The sequence below is a fragment of the Aulonocara sp. 'chitande type north' Nkhata Bay genome, linkage group LG8 (assembly GCF_057382095.1).
Source record: "Aulonocara sp. 'chitande type north' Nkhata Bay isolate Kocher_YH1m ecotype deep benthic linkage group LG8, A_spYH_male_GT1.1, whole genome shotgun sequence".
NCBI lineage: Eukaryota > Metazoa > Chordata > Actinopteri > Cichliformes > Cichlidae > Aulonocara > Aulonocara sp. 'chitande type north' Nkhata Bay.
Genome location: NC_141351.1, coordinates 19,044,622 through 19,059,506, shown reverse-complemented (window position 1 = coordinate 19,059,506; position 14,885 = coordinate 19,044,622). Strand labels below are relative to the sequence as shown.

The window sequence follows — 14,885 nt, the reverse complement described above, 5'->3', positions numbered from 1 at the left end:
AGTTCATTACGTACTGCTGTTCCAATGTCAGCATTCATTTTTATCCATTAAGATATCAGTGCTTTAAAAAAAATCAAGCATGAAAATTGTGTTTTCCTTGTACTAGGAAAAAGCAAAACAAATACATTTATGTTAAAAGAAAGAATTATTATGTGACAGTGTAGTCTGACCCTAATAGGAACAGTACACATTCGTACATTCAGAGTTGTGAGTAGTGCAACCATGCTGAATGGATGTTAAGGTATGCAATTAGGTTTTGCATCTACAGTGAAGTAGGTAGAACACGGACAATGACATTTCCAGGAATACTTACAGTGTAAACAACTATAGACTGACTGAAGCCAAAATGGTTGACACTGTTATTAGTGACTGACATGTTAATGAGGAGATACTCTCACTATCATATTCCTACATGTAAACAGGAATGTAAAAATAACTGAGCAGATCAGGAAGGAATATATATATATTTTGTGGTATATGGTTGTATGTGTTCTTGACACCTTGAACACTCATTGGTTTTATAAGCAAAAGAAACACACAAAATATTTGGCAAAGGAAATATCAATATGAAAACCATCAAAAAATCAATCAATGGTTTCATTTCAGTGATTACTTCTGCAATATAATGAGTGTGGTTCATAATAGGTGTCTTCTGACTGTCTTTGCTCCATTTCCATTTCTTCAGAAATCATATCACGCATGCTGTGTCGGAGATTAAATTCATGACATTAAAACAATGAAGCAATTTCCATGCTTTCATTTTTTTCTCATTAAAAACACTGGAACGCTGGTTGTCATCAGGGATCCAAATGACATAGTCACATGTATTTACACTGATTTGTGTTCATACAGTTATGTGTAGCCTATTTGCACAGTAAAGTGCTATGTATTGAGACATAATGAAAAAAAAGTCACCTGATAATTAAAAAAAAACCCACATGAGTGTGTGGTTGTTTTGCCCTTTCCTTTTTGTATTGCTCCACCCCTAGGTCACAAGACTCCTCCCAGTGGGTGTGTTTTAAGTTAAAAGTTAAAGCACTCTCACTAGGAGGGTGGACATTGGTAGGAGCTGATTATTGTCACTATTTCTGGACCACCATAAAACTGGAAGTTGAACCCTTACCCTGTCATCCTTGATTTTTATTCAGTGGGAAGACTGGAGAGCACTGCAGCGACAAATGGTAGGTGGTGTGTGTGTGTGTGTGTGTGTGTGTGTGTGTGTGTGTGTGTGTGTGTGAGAGAGAGAGAGAGAGAGAGAGATAGAGACCATGTGAGAGATATGTGGGTGTATAGATTTCTTTTACAGACAACACCACAGTTCTCCCTCTGGATACTTGTAATAAAGAAACCTCTTCCTCTTCCACCTCTATGTGATTTAAAGGATGCACTTGACTCAGCTGAAGTGCTTTGTAGGAGTAGGAGTGTAGGATGGATGTGGTTATACTATATCTGAGGATTACGGACTCAGTGGTGTTGCAGAGACTGTTCTTCATGAACTGAAGCATTGCATAAGCCATGTGTGAGGTGTAAAATGCCCTTGTAGATGATAGTGACGCAGCTTCATATGATTGGAAAGTATTGGAGGGGAATGCATGATATTTAATCAGGTCATACTACAAATTGATGTCAGATTGGATATCTGTCCAGGGTATAGCCAGCCTCCAGCCCAATGCCCCCCAAGTGTCCCCACCCCCAGATTTAAACCTTAGCCAACTTTTAACAATTTAAATAGTTGCCTTGAAGTGGGGTTAGTTATAGACATCAAAAGTTTGGACTAGTCTGTAAATATGTTAATTTTATAGATGAAGCTAGCCACTTTAACATGACAGTCTCATCGGTAATTTTAAATTTGCTGGAAAGATGGGTTAGTTGTGCAAGAAACATACAGAGAAAGGAGAAGTTTATTTATTTATTTTTTACATTTTTAGAACCAGATAACAGGACTGATTATTTCATGCTAATACACAAAGTATCTAGGAAGCAAATAGATTTACAGGAAACATGAGCTACAATGCTTGATGTTGCCAGAAATAAGCAAGCGTGGCTATTGTAGCGCAGGAGGTAGAGCATCTACTAGTTGGAAGATTGGTGGTTCGATCCAGGGCTGCTCCATGCTAAATATCCTAACCCCAAGTTGCCTTCTCTTTTGCCTAAATAAGGCAAGTTGTATAAAGCACTTTGATTGCTCAGGTATAGTAGGAAAGTACTATTTATGATCCAGTCCATTTACCATATTTGACACAAGTCATAAAAGATCTACACTTCCAATACACTGTACTTTAAATATATTCATTAGTTAGAATTGGCAGAACATTAGCATTTTGTTTATTACTTGTCAAACATGTACATAGATCAGTAATTGGTGTCAAAATTAATGAAATGAAATATTCCATTATAGGCAGACATTGCTCAAGTTCCTGTCTGAACGAATACAAAGTTTAACTGAGCTTAAAGAAAATCTTTAAAAGAAGTGGAGAAGTTAATTCACCATTCCACTGCATACCAGACAACACAAACAACGTGTTAGACTGTCTTAACTTCACCCATTGTGTAAATATGTTATAAACCTTATTTAAAGGGAGCTAAAAAAAAAAAAAAAACAGACTTTAAAGGCAAGCCAGCAGGATTAAAGGTAAATAACACAACATTAATACCTAAGACAGAGATAGAGTAGATAATAAGATGGGAGGGAATACTAGAGAGGCTAGACTAAACTAAAGAAAAGAATCAAATATAAAGAACAACTCTAACACCAACCAAAAACAGAATACAAACTAAAAATAATGACTAAGAAGCTTAAGGACCTGATATTACATTGCAGCTAACATGCAGTATCTGCTAGCTGTTAGTTACATTACAGCTAACCACTGGATTTTCCCTTTTCAGTGCAACTAGTCAAATAACAAGGAGCCAAATACTGCTAGAGACAAAGACAGTCAAAGTGGACAGTATATCCTTGGTTTCTTGCAGCCTGAAACTGATCCCCTTAAACTGATTTTTAGGTTTAGTGTCCTTATTTTCCTCCAAGTTATCAATTCTGTCACTAGTTAGCTAAGATAAACTAATGTAAGTGTATTTGCTGCAACCAACCAACCGACCGACCTGGTGACATAACATCCCGTGCTGACAGAAGATGGTGCTAAACATCCTTTTAAAACTTTAAGCAGTTATTTCTTAAGTCCAGCTTCACAGACACTGTTACATCCCTTTCAGTTTTTGAGAGTAGGGCTCCATCCGTAAATATCCTCTTTAAACACTTCTGACTGGTTTTAAAGTAAATTACTGTGAACCATCATCAACCTGCACCTTAATAGAACGGGTTTTATTTGGACCAATGGGAAAGAACAGCAGGGGTGAACACATTAAAAATAAGTTCATGTTGATCTTAATCACTTCATTTTTTTTGTTTGCGTTTTACTTCAGCCCTAGTAGTTTTCACTGTTCCACAATGAAAACATAGTTCCCAAAAACACAGTGAGTGTTGTGATATAAAAAATTAAGAACATCTTATTGATTCTTTTAGCTATTCTAGTCCAGTAGCCAGACTTCACGTCTTTCCTTTTACTGCCAAGCAGATTCATTGTTTTCCCGTTCTCTTCCAGTTCATTTAAGACTTGTTTGAGATTAAGGGATGCCTCCATCAATTTGCTGCTGCTATCCTGTAAAAGTATAGATTTATTTTTTTAAGAAGGAAATGAACAAGCTTGCAAATTATATACAGAAATAAATTAAGTATTAATTTACACATAACCATATCTCTAAGGAAATATATAACTTTATTTGTGGGCAGCTACAGTTTAGATTGGATGGGTTGTTACCAACATCTGCGAAGAATTTCATATCAATAATACCTTTAAAAAAAGATTTACTTAGAAAATTGGTGATGTGTTTAATATTTTACCTGCAGTACATGTATGGTGAAATGACTGCTGGTACTTTTTAAAAACTGGTTTGTTGCCATTGTGACTGGAATAATAGTTTAACTGATATGCAAACACACATTTTAACTTTCATGCAACATGACAACTTTTTATATGGTTTTTTTTCTTCCTAAAAACGTGTTAATTCTCACCTCTTTGGTCACAGATTCTGTTTCATCAGGCGATGCATCATATACAGGTGCACAGTGACAACATTTCTTCATCCCTGGAATGACATATTAAACACAAAAAGCAACATAATTGAAACCATAACCAGAAATGTAAACTTGCATACATGATATCTTTTAGATCCAAAAGTAGAATAACTGTTATGATTAAGCTCACCTGTAAAAACAGCATTTTAAGTTTTAAGTGCTACTCACTTAGGCTTTGGTCACCATCTGTCTTGTTGTTTTGTGTAGCAGAGTCTTTATCAAGCAGATGCATCACTAAAATGCTTTCCAAGAGGCTGAGCAGCATCAGAGTAAAAACCCCAACGCAGTAGAGAGCTGAGGAGAGTAGGTTGTGTTAATGTGATTAACTAATGTCTTCCATCAAATAAACTCGTCTTCTTTACCTATAAGTGGAACCTTGTTTGAAGAGCTCGGCAGAATGTCATTGAGTATAAGCTGCATCACGGTGACAGCAAGCAGGACAGTCACCTTGAAACTGAGCTTCTCACCCCCACTATCTGAGATCAGGAAGGAGACCAAGTCCAGAATTAAGAAGAAGAGGATCGGCAGAATGAAATTGGCAATGTAGAGGACAGATCTCCTCTTCATGGTAATCTGTGAAATCATGTGTCAAGTGGTTAATCATCCTTCTACTTTGCATTAACTATTAAGGCAGGCACAAAAAGTAAATAAGGAAAAACAAGTGTGCACAGAGAAAAGATGCAAATGCAGAGAACGCTGAGTGAGAAAAATCACCTTCATGCTTATGACACTGACTTTTGTTCTGTCCTCATCACAACTTCAAATTACACTGAGAATGTTTCAGAAAGCCAGAGAAAGTATAGTATAGTATACATGGGTATAGCACCTTTATTTTGAAAATCACCAAATTCTCAATGCCCTATGACTGGCTTCCTGCCCTTCTTCAGCTTCCATAAAAAATAGACCGGATTGTAATTTAAGCCACATGAAGCGAGACTTGCTTAATGCGACACTGCTGAAATGCATTGCGGAGCATCTAGAGGAATTGCAAATATCTTGAATGGATGTAACCAACTCCTGCAGCCACGTTGGCACCAGAACACTTTATTTCCTTCTCTTACAGACTTTCCTTGGCTGCCAGCACCCATTTGGTGCCCCTTGGTATCTCTTGCCTATGCCCCAATGTGCCCCTCTGTAAATAAACCCAACTCTTAGTCTATTTCACCAGTAACCATGATAGAACAACCCGGCCAATCTCCAGGCCCAGCAGACTTGGAAACAGTCCATATACCCGTCATGGGGCCATGTTAGGTGAGTATGACCAAGTTCTCGGTGCTTTGGTCCAGCAACTAAAGCCAACTTCACAGCAGATTAGTCAAATGGATTGTACCCTGCAGGCCATTCACTCTAAGTTTACTCCCACTTTTTGTTACAATGCTCCTTGTTGGTTGAACTCCCTGCTTGAGCTTTACCAAATGATTTCCCATATGGTTGGTCTTCTTGTGGGACCAGTTGTTAGATTAGCCTTGGGCATATTTAACAACTAACCCAACATCTTGAGTTTATTTTGAAAGCTTAACCAGGCTAAACCAGGCTATCGCCCAAAAGCGATCATCTGTCAAAACGTGATTGCCTGTATTTAATGACTTGTTGGCCTATAATATGTGAAACAAATATCAAATGTATCTCTGGTGAATTATATTGATTCTTGAGCTACAAACAACATTCCTGTACTAATGTTTTGGCAGACAATCACGTTTTGGCACAATACCTTGTTTGATCACATCCTCTGTGAGGATGAGATTATTTGCCAGCTGTTTGCTCTCCATCTGGGAGAGGTTCAATAACATTAAAATATTTTTGGATTAAAAAAAATCTTATAATAATCATTTTATTTGATACTGATCTAGTTGGTTTTGTAGAATTGCTGCAGTATACTATTAGAACACAATGACTTTTCTGACAATATACTTCTTCCCATAATCATTAAAGTAATAATCAGCAATAAATAAACATTTGGTACATTCAGTATCCAGTGCAGTTTTTTTTATCAACAGGGCAAAGATTACTTTGTTGGAGCTTAAGAACGCGGCAACCGAAGTAGGTGTCAGTAATCATAAATGTGGTGAAGAAACCTAGGCATTGAAAGCTGCCGGGGAAAAAAAGCTACACAATGGATTACCTTTGTTTTCATGACGAATGAATTAAACTAGAAATATGGTTTGGCTTGATGCTGTGTGGCTGAAGTGGATAAATGTTTTCAAAATACTTACAGTGTAAACAAGCATAGATTGAAATGAGTCCAAATCACTGGTTTGGTTGTTGACTGTAATGTTGAGGAACTCCCATTCATCCTGTGTTTCTATCAAGTCTTTGGACCACCTTGTTATCACTTTATCATTTTCCAGTGTTTTCAAATTTATTTCTCGAGCTGAAGTGGGAAAATGCAGTAATCACATCAGTAAGGAAGAAAAATATGCCGTGGTATCTGATGATGTCTATACCTGAGACCAAGAAAAACAAAATCTGTTATGAACTCACGAGTATGTGTCATTGACTTGAAGGAGAGGTTGCAGCTCTGAATGTCAAAGGGGAATTTGTACACATTCATCTTACAGGTGCTTACTACCACATGATCATTCCTAAATGAGACGTTGCCATTTGAATAAATCGTCAGAAAAGGGTTTGTAGTAGCCCTATCCTTCTCTGTCCTGAATGAAAATGAAAAACAAATTTTACACGAGGTATAGTGCAATTCCATAGCATCTATCATAGACCATGAGAAATGAAATTAAAGCAAAAGCAAGCAGCACATTTTATAAATAAATTTTTTTTCTAACAGTCTCCCCCCTCTTTTTTAACACAAAGTGTAGGCACAGTTTTCATATTTTTTCCATGAAATAACAATGTTACAGCATCACCATAACTGTTGGTGGGTCTGTGAATGTGAATACATTCCGACCAAGTGACCGAGTCCTTTTTTATTCGCGGGGCGATCGTGGCTCAAGAGTTGGGAGTTCGCCTTGTAATCGGAAGGTTGCCGGTTCGAGGCCCGGCTCGGACAGTCTCAGTCACTGTATCCTTGGGCAAGACACTTCACCTACCAGGCCAGAAGGGCCGATGGCGCGATATGGCAGCCTCGCCTCTGTCAGTCCGCCCTAGGGCAGCTGTGGCTACAACTGTAGCGTGCCTACAGTTGTAGCATGTAGGCCTCCACCAGTGTGTGTGAATGGGTAGATGACTGGCTGTGTAAAGCGCCTTGGGGTCCCTAGGGGGGACTAGTAAAAGCGCTATACAAATACAGGCCATTTACCACTTCTCTTTAATAGTTGTTCTTGTGTTTCTTGTTTTTGTTTATCTATTGTGGACTACTGCCCCCCTAGGTGGAGCTCAGAATTTTATAGACAATTGTGTTGATAAACTCATTAGGAAGGCCAGCTCTGTTCTGGGATGCACCCTGGACTCAGTGCAGGTGGTGGGAAACAGAAGGACTCTGGCCAAAATAACATCTCTGATGGATAGAGTCTCCCACCCCATGCATGTAAATGTTGCTGAACTGCAGAGCTCCTTCAGTGACAGACTGCTGCATCCTAGATGCATGAAGGAGCGTTTCCGCAGGTCCTTCCTCCGTGCAGCTGTCAGACTGTACAATCAAAACTGCTCCCAACAAACACAGATGTTTACATCAGTGCTTCTCCTGTTATAACTGCACATTACTTTTTCTCAGCCTATATATACACTAACTTATTGTAAGTTACATGTCTACTTTTTAATGCACAGGTACAATACACAATCTGCACTTTTCTAATTATTCTAAATATTCGTAACTATTTAAACATCTTTCACTATCCTGCTCTGTTTGCACACTATCTGTACGCTAATTTTAACAACTGTACTGTACTCTGCTCTGCTCTGGTAACTATTGTCCATGATGTAAATATGTAAAAATTGCGTTTTCTGTCCTATGTCCTGTTCTTTTTGTATATGTGTGTTTTTTTTTTTTTTTTGCTGCTGATACAACCAAATTTCCCCTTGTAGGACAATTAAAGGATTATTTTTATTCTGTTCTCCTATTCTACATCTAAGAGTGTATGGATAGAATATAAATATTAAGCATATTAATATTAAACTTACATTTCTTCGATAATTAAATCTGGCATCCATAACAGTTCAGTAGGAATTGTTATGGATTCAAGTCCACAGAATTCCTTTGGGTTCCAAGAAATGTGCTCATTTTTCCATCTCTACACAAGGTTTTGTAAAAGAGAAGGGAGGGATGGAAGCAAGAAAAACAGATGAAATCCATATTTCAACAATAGCTTGAAATTGTGTATTTCTAATGAAAAACTTACCAAAAATACCCAAATATAAGAAATGAAGAGCTGTTCGGTTTCTTTCTGTGTGCAAAGAAATCAAGGGTGACGCTAGATTAGACTAGGTGCCTGAGTATTCCATATGTGGTCACAGAAATGGTGAAGAGGTCCCAAAAACAGACCCAAATAATTTTTATTCCAGATGGAAATAACAATTCTTTATTTATAGTGGATCTTATATCTTGCCAGCGATGCAATTAGCAAACTGTAGCTAACAAAAGTGCTGTAAAACTAGGGATGAGTACCAGTATCGGTTCTGACATAAACAGTAGTAACCAGACCGAAAAGCAGCGCACATTTTGGTGCTTTATTTCGGTCCTTTTTTTCCTGAGATGTCATGCACTTTGGATTCTAGCCAATCATTTTACCTTTGCAAGGATAGTAGGCGGGCCCAGGTGCGTACGTTCTTTTAGAGCAGAGCTACAGATTAAAAATGCCCAAGGCGAAGCGGTCAAAAGTCTGGCTGTACTTCACAGCAAAACATGCAAACTCAGCAGCCTGCAACAAGTGCTTTAAGGTGATACTGTGATACTGTGCAAAGGAGGTAACACCTCGAATCTGACGACGAACGACGAGCACATCTACTGCGGGTGTGGTGCCTGTTATCGGACCCGGAGTTATCAACATCCCCCAAGAACCCGAAGAGGAGACTCCTGGCCCGTAGCCCTGCCAGTGTAGCAGAAATGATGACGGATGATGATGGCAGCAGTAGCTGTTCTTCTTTGGGGGAGTAGCTTAATGTTGTTCGTGTGTAATTTACATTGAGTAGGCTAACCACGTTATTAAATTAATGCATGTAAGGTGAACTAGCAAACACCGTCATAGTTACATGTGGCTGTCTTGTTGTTTTAATGGCAGATACTCCCTTCACCCTGACCAAAAAGGCTAAAATGACCAAAGAAAAAGTGGAAAACGACTAAACATGAGAGGTTTTTGGACAAAGTTTGTGTTTTTCTCCATTGTTTAAGCACTGCTTCCAGCCAAGAGTGATACCATATATGCCCTATAGCTGCAGAAAAGGCTAACATTGTTATCTTTTTACACAAAACAGCTAAATATGAGAGGTTTTTGGACAAAGTTTGTGTTCTCCATTCTTTAAGCACCGGTTCGAGCACCGTTTAAGCACCGGCAACATACTGGTTTGGCACTGGTATCGGATAAAACCTAAACGATACCCATCCTTATGTAAAACACAATACCTTTCCTTGTATAAAATACAAATTCAAAATTTGTAGGGCTCTAAAAACATAGCAATGTATATCTCTCATCATTAAACTTCAGAGTGCAAGCAGATGACCAAAACCTGAAGACAACCCACAACAGTATTAACTAATAATAATAACTATAAGTATAGAGCATTAATAATAGCAAATAACTAGAGTAAAGAATTAATGTTTGGCAGAAGGGAATGATGCTTCATGAGCAAAAATAGAAACTACTTACCATATCTAGGATCCCAAAAACTTTCATTAGATGTGATATCTCTGTAACAGTATTGTAGTTTTTCACAGGCCTTGTCAGAGTGTAGTTATCATTGCCTTTGTTCAAGTTTAGAAACTTTACAACATCGTTATAACCACAGTTTCCATTATTGTTCTCTTCTTTTTCTGAAACAGCATCAAGACACTCTGATGATGATATCCATACAATTTAAGTTAAATTAAAATTAAAATGTATTTATAAAGCACATTTAAAAACAACAACAATGTCGATCAAAGTGCTTCACAAATTAAGAGCAAGAACCAACAGTGAGACAACAGCAACACAAGACAAACATAGAAGCCTGCCAAATGATAATCAACTAACTTGAGTCAAGGCCAAAGTAAATAGATGAGTCTTTAAGCAAGATTTAAAAGACTGAATAGTATCAGAAGTACGAATGGCAACAGGGAGATTATTCCATAGTCTAGGTGTAGCGATAGCAAAGGCACGATCGCCTCTGGCTTTCAGGCTAGACCTGGGTTTCATTGAGAGCATCTGATTAGAGGATCTTAGTGCTTTTTTGGGTTACACAAATGGAGAAGTCCTGTTAAATAGCTAGGTGCCATACAGTTTAAAATTTTATAAGTGAGTAAAAGAATTTTAAAATCAATATGAAATTTCACAGGAAGCCAGTGTAAGCTAGTTAAAACTGGAGTAATATGATCATTCATTCTGGCACCTGGTTGTTCATATCCTCTATGTAACCCAACTGTATATACATAACACTGTTTATTACATATTGCTTTTTAAAACTGGCTTCTATATTCTTACATTTCATATATTTTTTCTCTGTTAATACTGTCCATATGTATGTAGTGCTGCAGACCCCCCGAGCATGTTTGCACTGAGAAGGAGATGCTCTGTCTTTCATTGTACAAGTGTATAGTGACAATAAAGGCATTCAATCTATTCTAATTGCAAACAGTTAAGAAAGTGTGGGAGACCAAAATAAAATAAAGGGAGGTACAGTAGTCTAGTCTCGAAGTAATGAATGCATGAATCAGCTTCTCAAGGTCCTTAGGGGGGAAGAAATAGCTTGGCTTTAGTAAGATAAGATAAGATAACCTTTATTAGTCCCACACGTGGGAAATTTGTTTTGTCACAGCAGGAAGTGGACAGTGCAAAAGTTATGAGGCAAAAATTAGAATACAATAAGAATAAATACAGTACACAACTGTACAGAATAGAATAAAATAAAATACTATATACAGTAGAATAAAATAAAATAAATATACAATAAGATAAAAATAGAATACAAATACAAATACTATATACAACTGAGTAAAAATACAACGATGACAGAAAGGATTATTGCAAGGATTAGTAATCAACTTAATCATTACCACTCTGCATATTACCCTTCATTGTTGATAGTCATGTACAACAAAATATGGAAAATTATAAATAGAGTTTATTTTCACAAAATTTAAGTGAATCTTTGACTGAATCTGAAGTTTATTTTCAGATAGTCTGCTTAATGAATCAAAAATAAATTGGCAGAGAAAGCAAATTATTGCACATGTATTTAAAAATAGACCTGTACCTCTGTTAAAGGTCCCGTTGGATATCTGCTGATCAACATCTTGTGGCAATAAACCAGAGGCATTTCCACCTGGAATAAATAAATAGATACTGTTGCATATGATGAGTGTATATAACAACTGTATGTATGTAGAATCCCATGAAAAAGTCTTTATTTCCCATCTTATTTCTTAGTTTTTTGCATATTTGTCACACTTACTTGTTTCTGATCAGTAACCTGAATGAATAAGAAATGCATCAAGGGGAAAAAAGGTTCTCTGAACAAACCTGGTCCTATTCCAACAATATCTTACAAACAGTGAAACATGGTGGTGGTAGTGTGACAGTCTGGGGCTGCTTTGCTGCTTTATTTGTCATCATCAATAGAACCATAAATTCTCTTTTCTACCCAAAATGAGAATTTCTAGCCACCAGACTTGGACTGTGAAGTATTTGATCCAACTTCTCTGAATGGCTCAAAGAATAAAATGAAGACTTGGAGTTGCATACTGCAAATCCAGACTTAAATCAGACCCCAGTGTGGTTGAATTAAAACAACTCAGCAAAGAAGAGTGAACCCAAATTCCCCCACAGTGATTGCTTGACGCTTGATTGCAATTCTTGCTGCTGAGGGTGGGACAAAGGTAGGTTGTCCATAACTTACTGTTGTGTAATGTTAATGTTGTATTTGCTTGATGATCTGAAATATATGTGTGTGACAAACAGGTTTCTCATATACATGTATTGTCTTCATGACATATATACTGTTTCTTACTATAGAAAGTATAAACAATAAATATAATCTAATAATATAATCTAAATAGTCAAAAGAAGTAATGAATACATTTGTAAAACAGAAAAGCTAACTGGCTAGATAATTAATTTAAAATGCATATATTTATAATTCCTGACAACTTCTGAAGTGCTCTTTCTGTACCTGTAGTAATGGTGTCATTGGGCATCTGTTGATCATCGTGTAGCTCTACAGTGAAAGCATTTCCACCTGGCAGAAAAGAGTACAAGAACATGTCAGTTTCTTCCCCTTTATTAATGAAATCTGGATGTTTCGTTAAATAGTGATTAAAAACATACACTTCTACTGCATTAAATGTTGTAACATTTGTAATTTTAGAGTTTATAAAATATATAACTTATAGGATGAGGTAAAAAAAAGAAAGTAAACCCTACTCATGGAATATTTCACTTCATCACATTTCTTAATTCATTATACACAGTGCTACTTCTTGTAGCGAAATCACATGATATAATATTACACAAATAAAGCACAAGATGATGCCAGGCCCTCCATAACATTATATATATATTTCTATACAATTCTAGATGCCCCCACTTACCAAACTCATACTTCTAATAGGGTTTACTATTGTGTTACTGGTGATGAATTTATACCTTGAATTCATTCAAATGTACGCAATTTTTAACTGACCTTTGCCAGTGCTAAAGCCAGTGGAAATATTGGCTGCAATATACAATATACCCCATGAATTCTCTTAACTCCAGCCAGACCTGGCTGTTGAACAGGCCAAGGAAGATATAGCTTTACACAGTTATTCTTTTTGGACCTTTATAGTTTGTATTTCACTTAATGATTCATTTAATTTCCATTTGCGTTATACAGGGTGGGCCATTTATATGGATACTATGGATATACTATGGATACACCATAGTAAAATGGGAATGGTTGGTGATATTAAAGTCCTGTTTGTGGCACATTAGTATATGTGAGGGGGCAAACTCCTCAAGATGGGTGGTGACCATAGTTGCCATTTAGAAGTTTTCAATAGGAAGAGGGCCATGTGACACATCAAACTTATTGGTAATGTCACAAGAAAAACAATGGTGTGCTTGGTTTCAACATAAGTTTATTCTTTCAGGTTTTATGTGCGTTTGAGAGGCAGCTGAATGAAAAGGCAACCTTGATTTAATGGTGATACTCTCCAATGAGGCTTATATTCTTGTTGCAGTGTTGTCCTGAATGATGTTGTCATTTAGACAAAAGCTCTAAATCAGTGCTGGTATACGGGGAGAAAAAGACAAAGCTGGAGACAAAGAAATTGTAGAGTTTTAAGGTGGTTGTGTAGTTATATGTAGTAACCTATTATGTTATAAACTGGTTGGGTATAACTAGCAAAAGACTTAATCCTGATATAAATGGTGGTTAAGTCATATCTTAAAATTGCTTATAATAGTACTGATCGCATCTTGTAGAGATATACTTTGACAGCTGATTCCACTTTTGGTCTGTACAGCTAAATTGTTGAACAAAAAGCACATTTAGAGGGAACAGAGTTAACTTCAGCCTGTCAGTTCGGTGAACCACTTGTGCACCTCAATTAAACAACCCCTCCTCCACACCGTCCATTTTAAAGTGATCGACAAACCCCAGCATTACAGTGACAAAGACAGATTAACAAAGACAAAACAAAGACTTTTCACACTTTCTTCCGTGAATGTCTGCCCTGCTTTAATTGTCTCCATGTCTGCTTTGTTCCCAAGTGTACACTATCTCTTGTTTTAAACAGCATGGTTAAGATAAGCTTTATTTAGTCTTGGTTGTTTACATCCTTTTGAAAAATGTTCATAATTATTTGTCCCCGGTGTCTTACATGGAGTTCTATTTCCTCCCCTGCCATTGTCTGTTGATTTCAGCTGTGTATTGTTTACCCCCTGCTCACTTACTGATTACTCTGTGTGTAATCAGTAAGCATCTAGTAAGTCCCTATGTGTTTCCATGCCATTATTCTGTGCTTTTTCTTGTTACTTTCTTGTCACATGTTTGAATTTTTAATCAAATATCTTGCTTTTTGTTTTGTCTTCCTCCCATAAATGCATTTTGTTTTTATTAATGTGTTTAAAAGCCCTGATCCATTAATATTCTTTTTTAAAAATCTGGTTTTAGTAGGAGCCGGAAAAATGTGTAATTTATCAAAAGGATATTTCTGTTCTTTGGTGGTAAATGGCTGGTTTCAGAGGAAAACAGACTTCATACTGAACTACATACTTACTACTTACTTTTATGAAGTTAAAATAAAGTGTTGATTACTTACATTTTAAAAGCACCATAAGTCAGCTCTATGAAGCTAGATGGAATTATCAGCTTACCTGTGAAGAAGATCAGAAAGAAGAAACCTGCTATCATCATGGCTTTCAGAGATTAATGAGCATCCTCGTCCTCTGGTTTCTCGAGATGCTTGCTGTTCTATCACTGTTGTTTTTTACATTTGCCCTGCCCTAAAAGAGGGCAGGGCAAATGTAAAAAACAACAGTAATTGTCCTCTATAGATCCCAACAAAACAGCCTTTTCAGTGCATTTGATCCATTAACTGAACTTGATGACAGCAACTCAAATGCTGAGACAGGGCCATGTTTACCACTGTATAGTGTCCCCACTTAAAGGTCCATCAATCTAAGAA

The 14,885-nt window shown here is 37.0% G+C and overlaps 1 protein-coding gene across 1 annotated transcript; it reads right to left on the bottom strand.

Annotated features, from left to right (window-relative positions):
- Window positions 1-1,917: 1,917 nt before the first annotated feature.
- LOC147323636 (5-hydroxytryptamine receptor 3A-like) lies at window positions 1,918-14,642 on the bottom strand. The gene is made up of 12 exons (XM_086304116.1): window positions 14,575-14,642; window positions 12,389-12,454; window positions 11,474-11,542; window positions 9,892-10,055; window positions 8,428-8,472; window positions 8,210-8,319; window positions 6,617-6,786; window positions 6,349-6,506; window positions 4,498-4,708; window positions 4,304-4,429; window positions 4,073-4,146; window positions 1,918-3,659 (listed from the first exon to the last, which is right to left on the bottom strand). Exons 1-12 carry the CDS (start codon window positions 14,612-14,614, stop codon window positions 3,426-3,428), a joined length of 1,467 nt encoding a protein of 488 aa, XP_086160242.1. The 5' UTR covers window positions 14,615-14,642; the 3' UTR covers window positions 1,918-3,425.
- Between the last annotated feature and the right edge of the window lie 243 nt (window positions 14,643-14,885).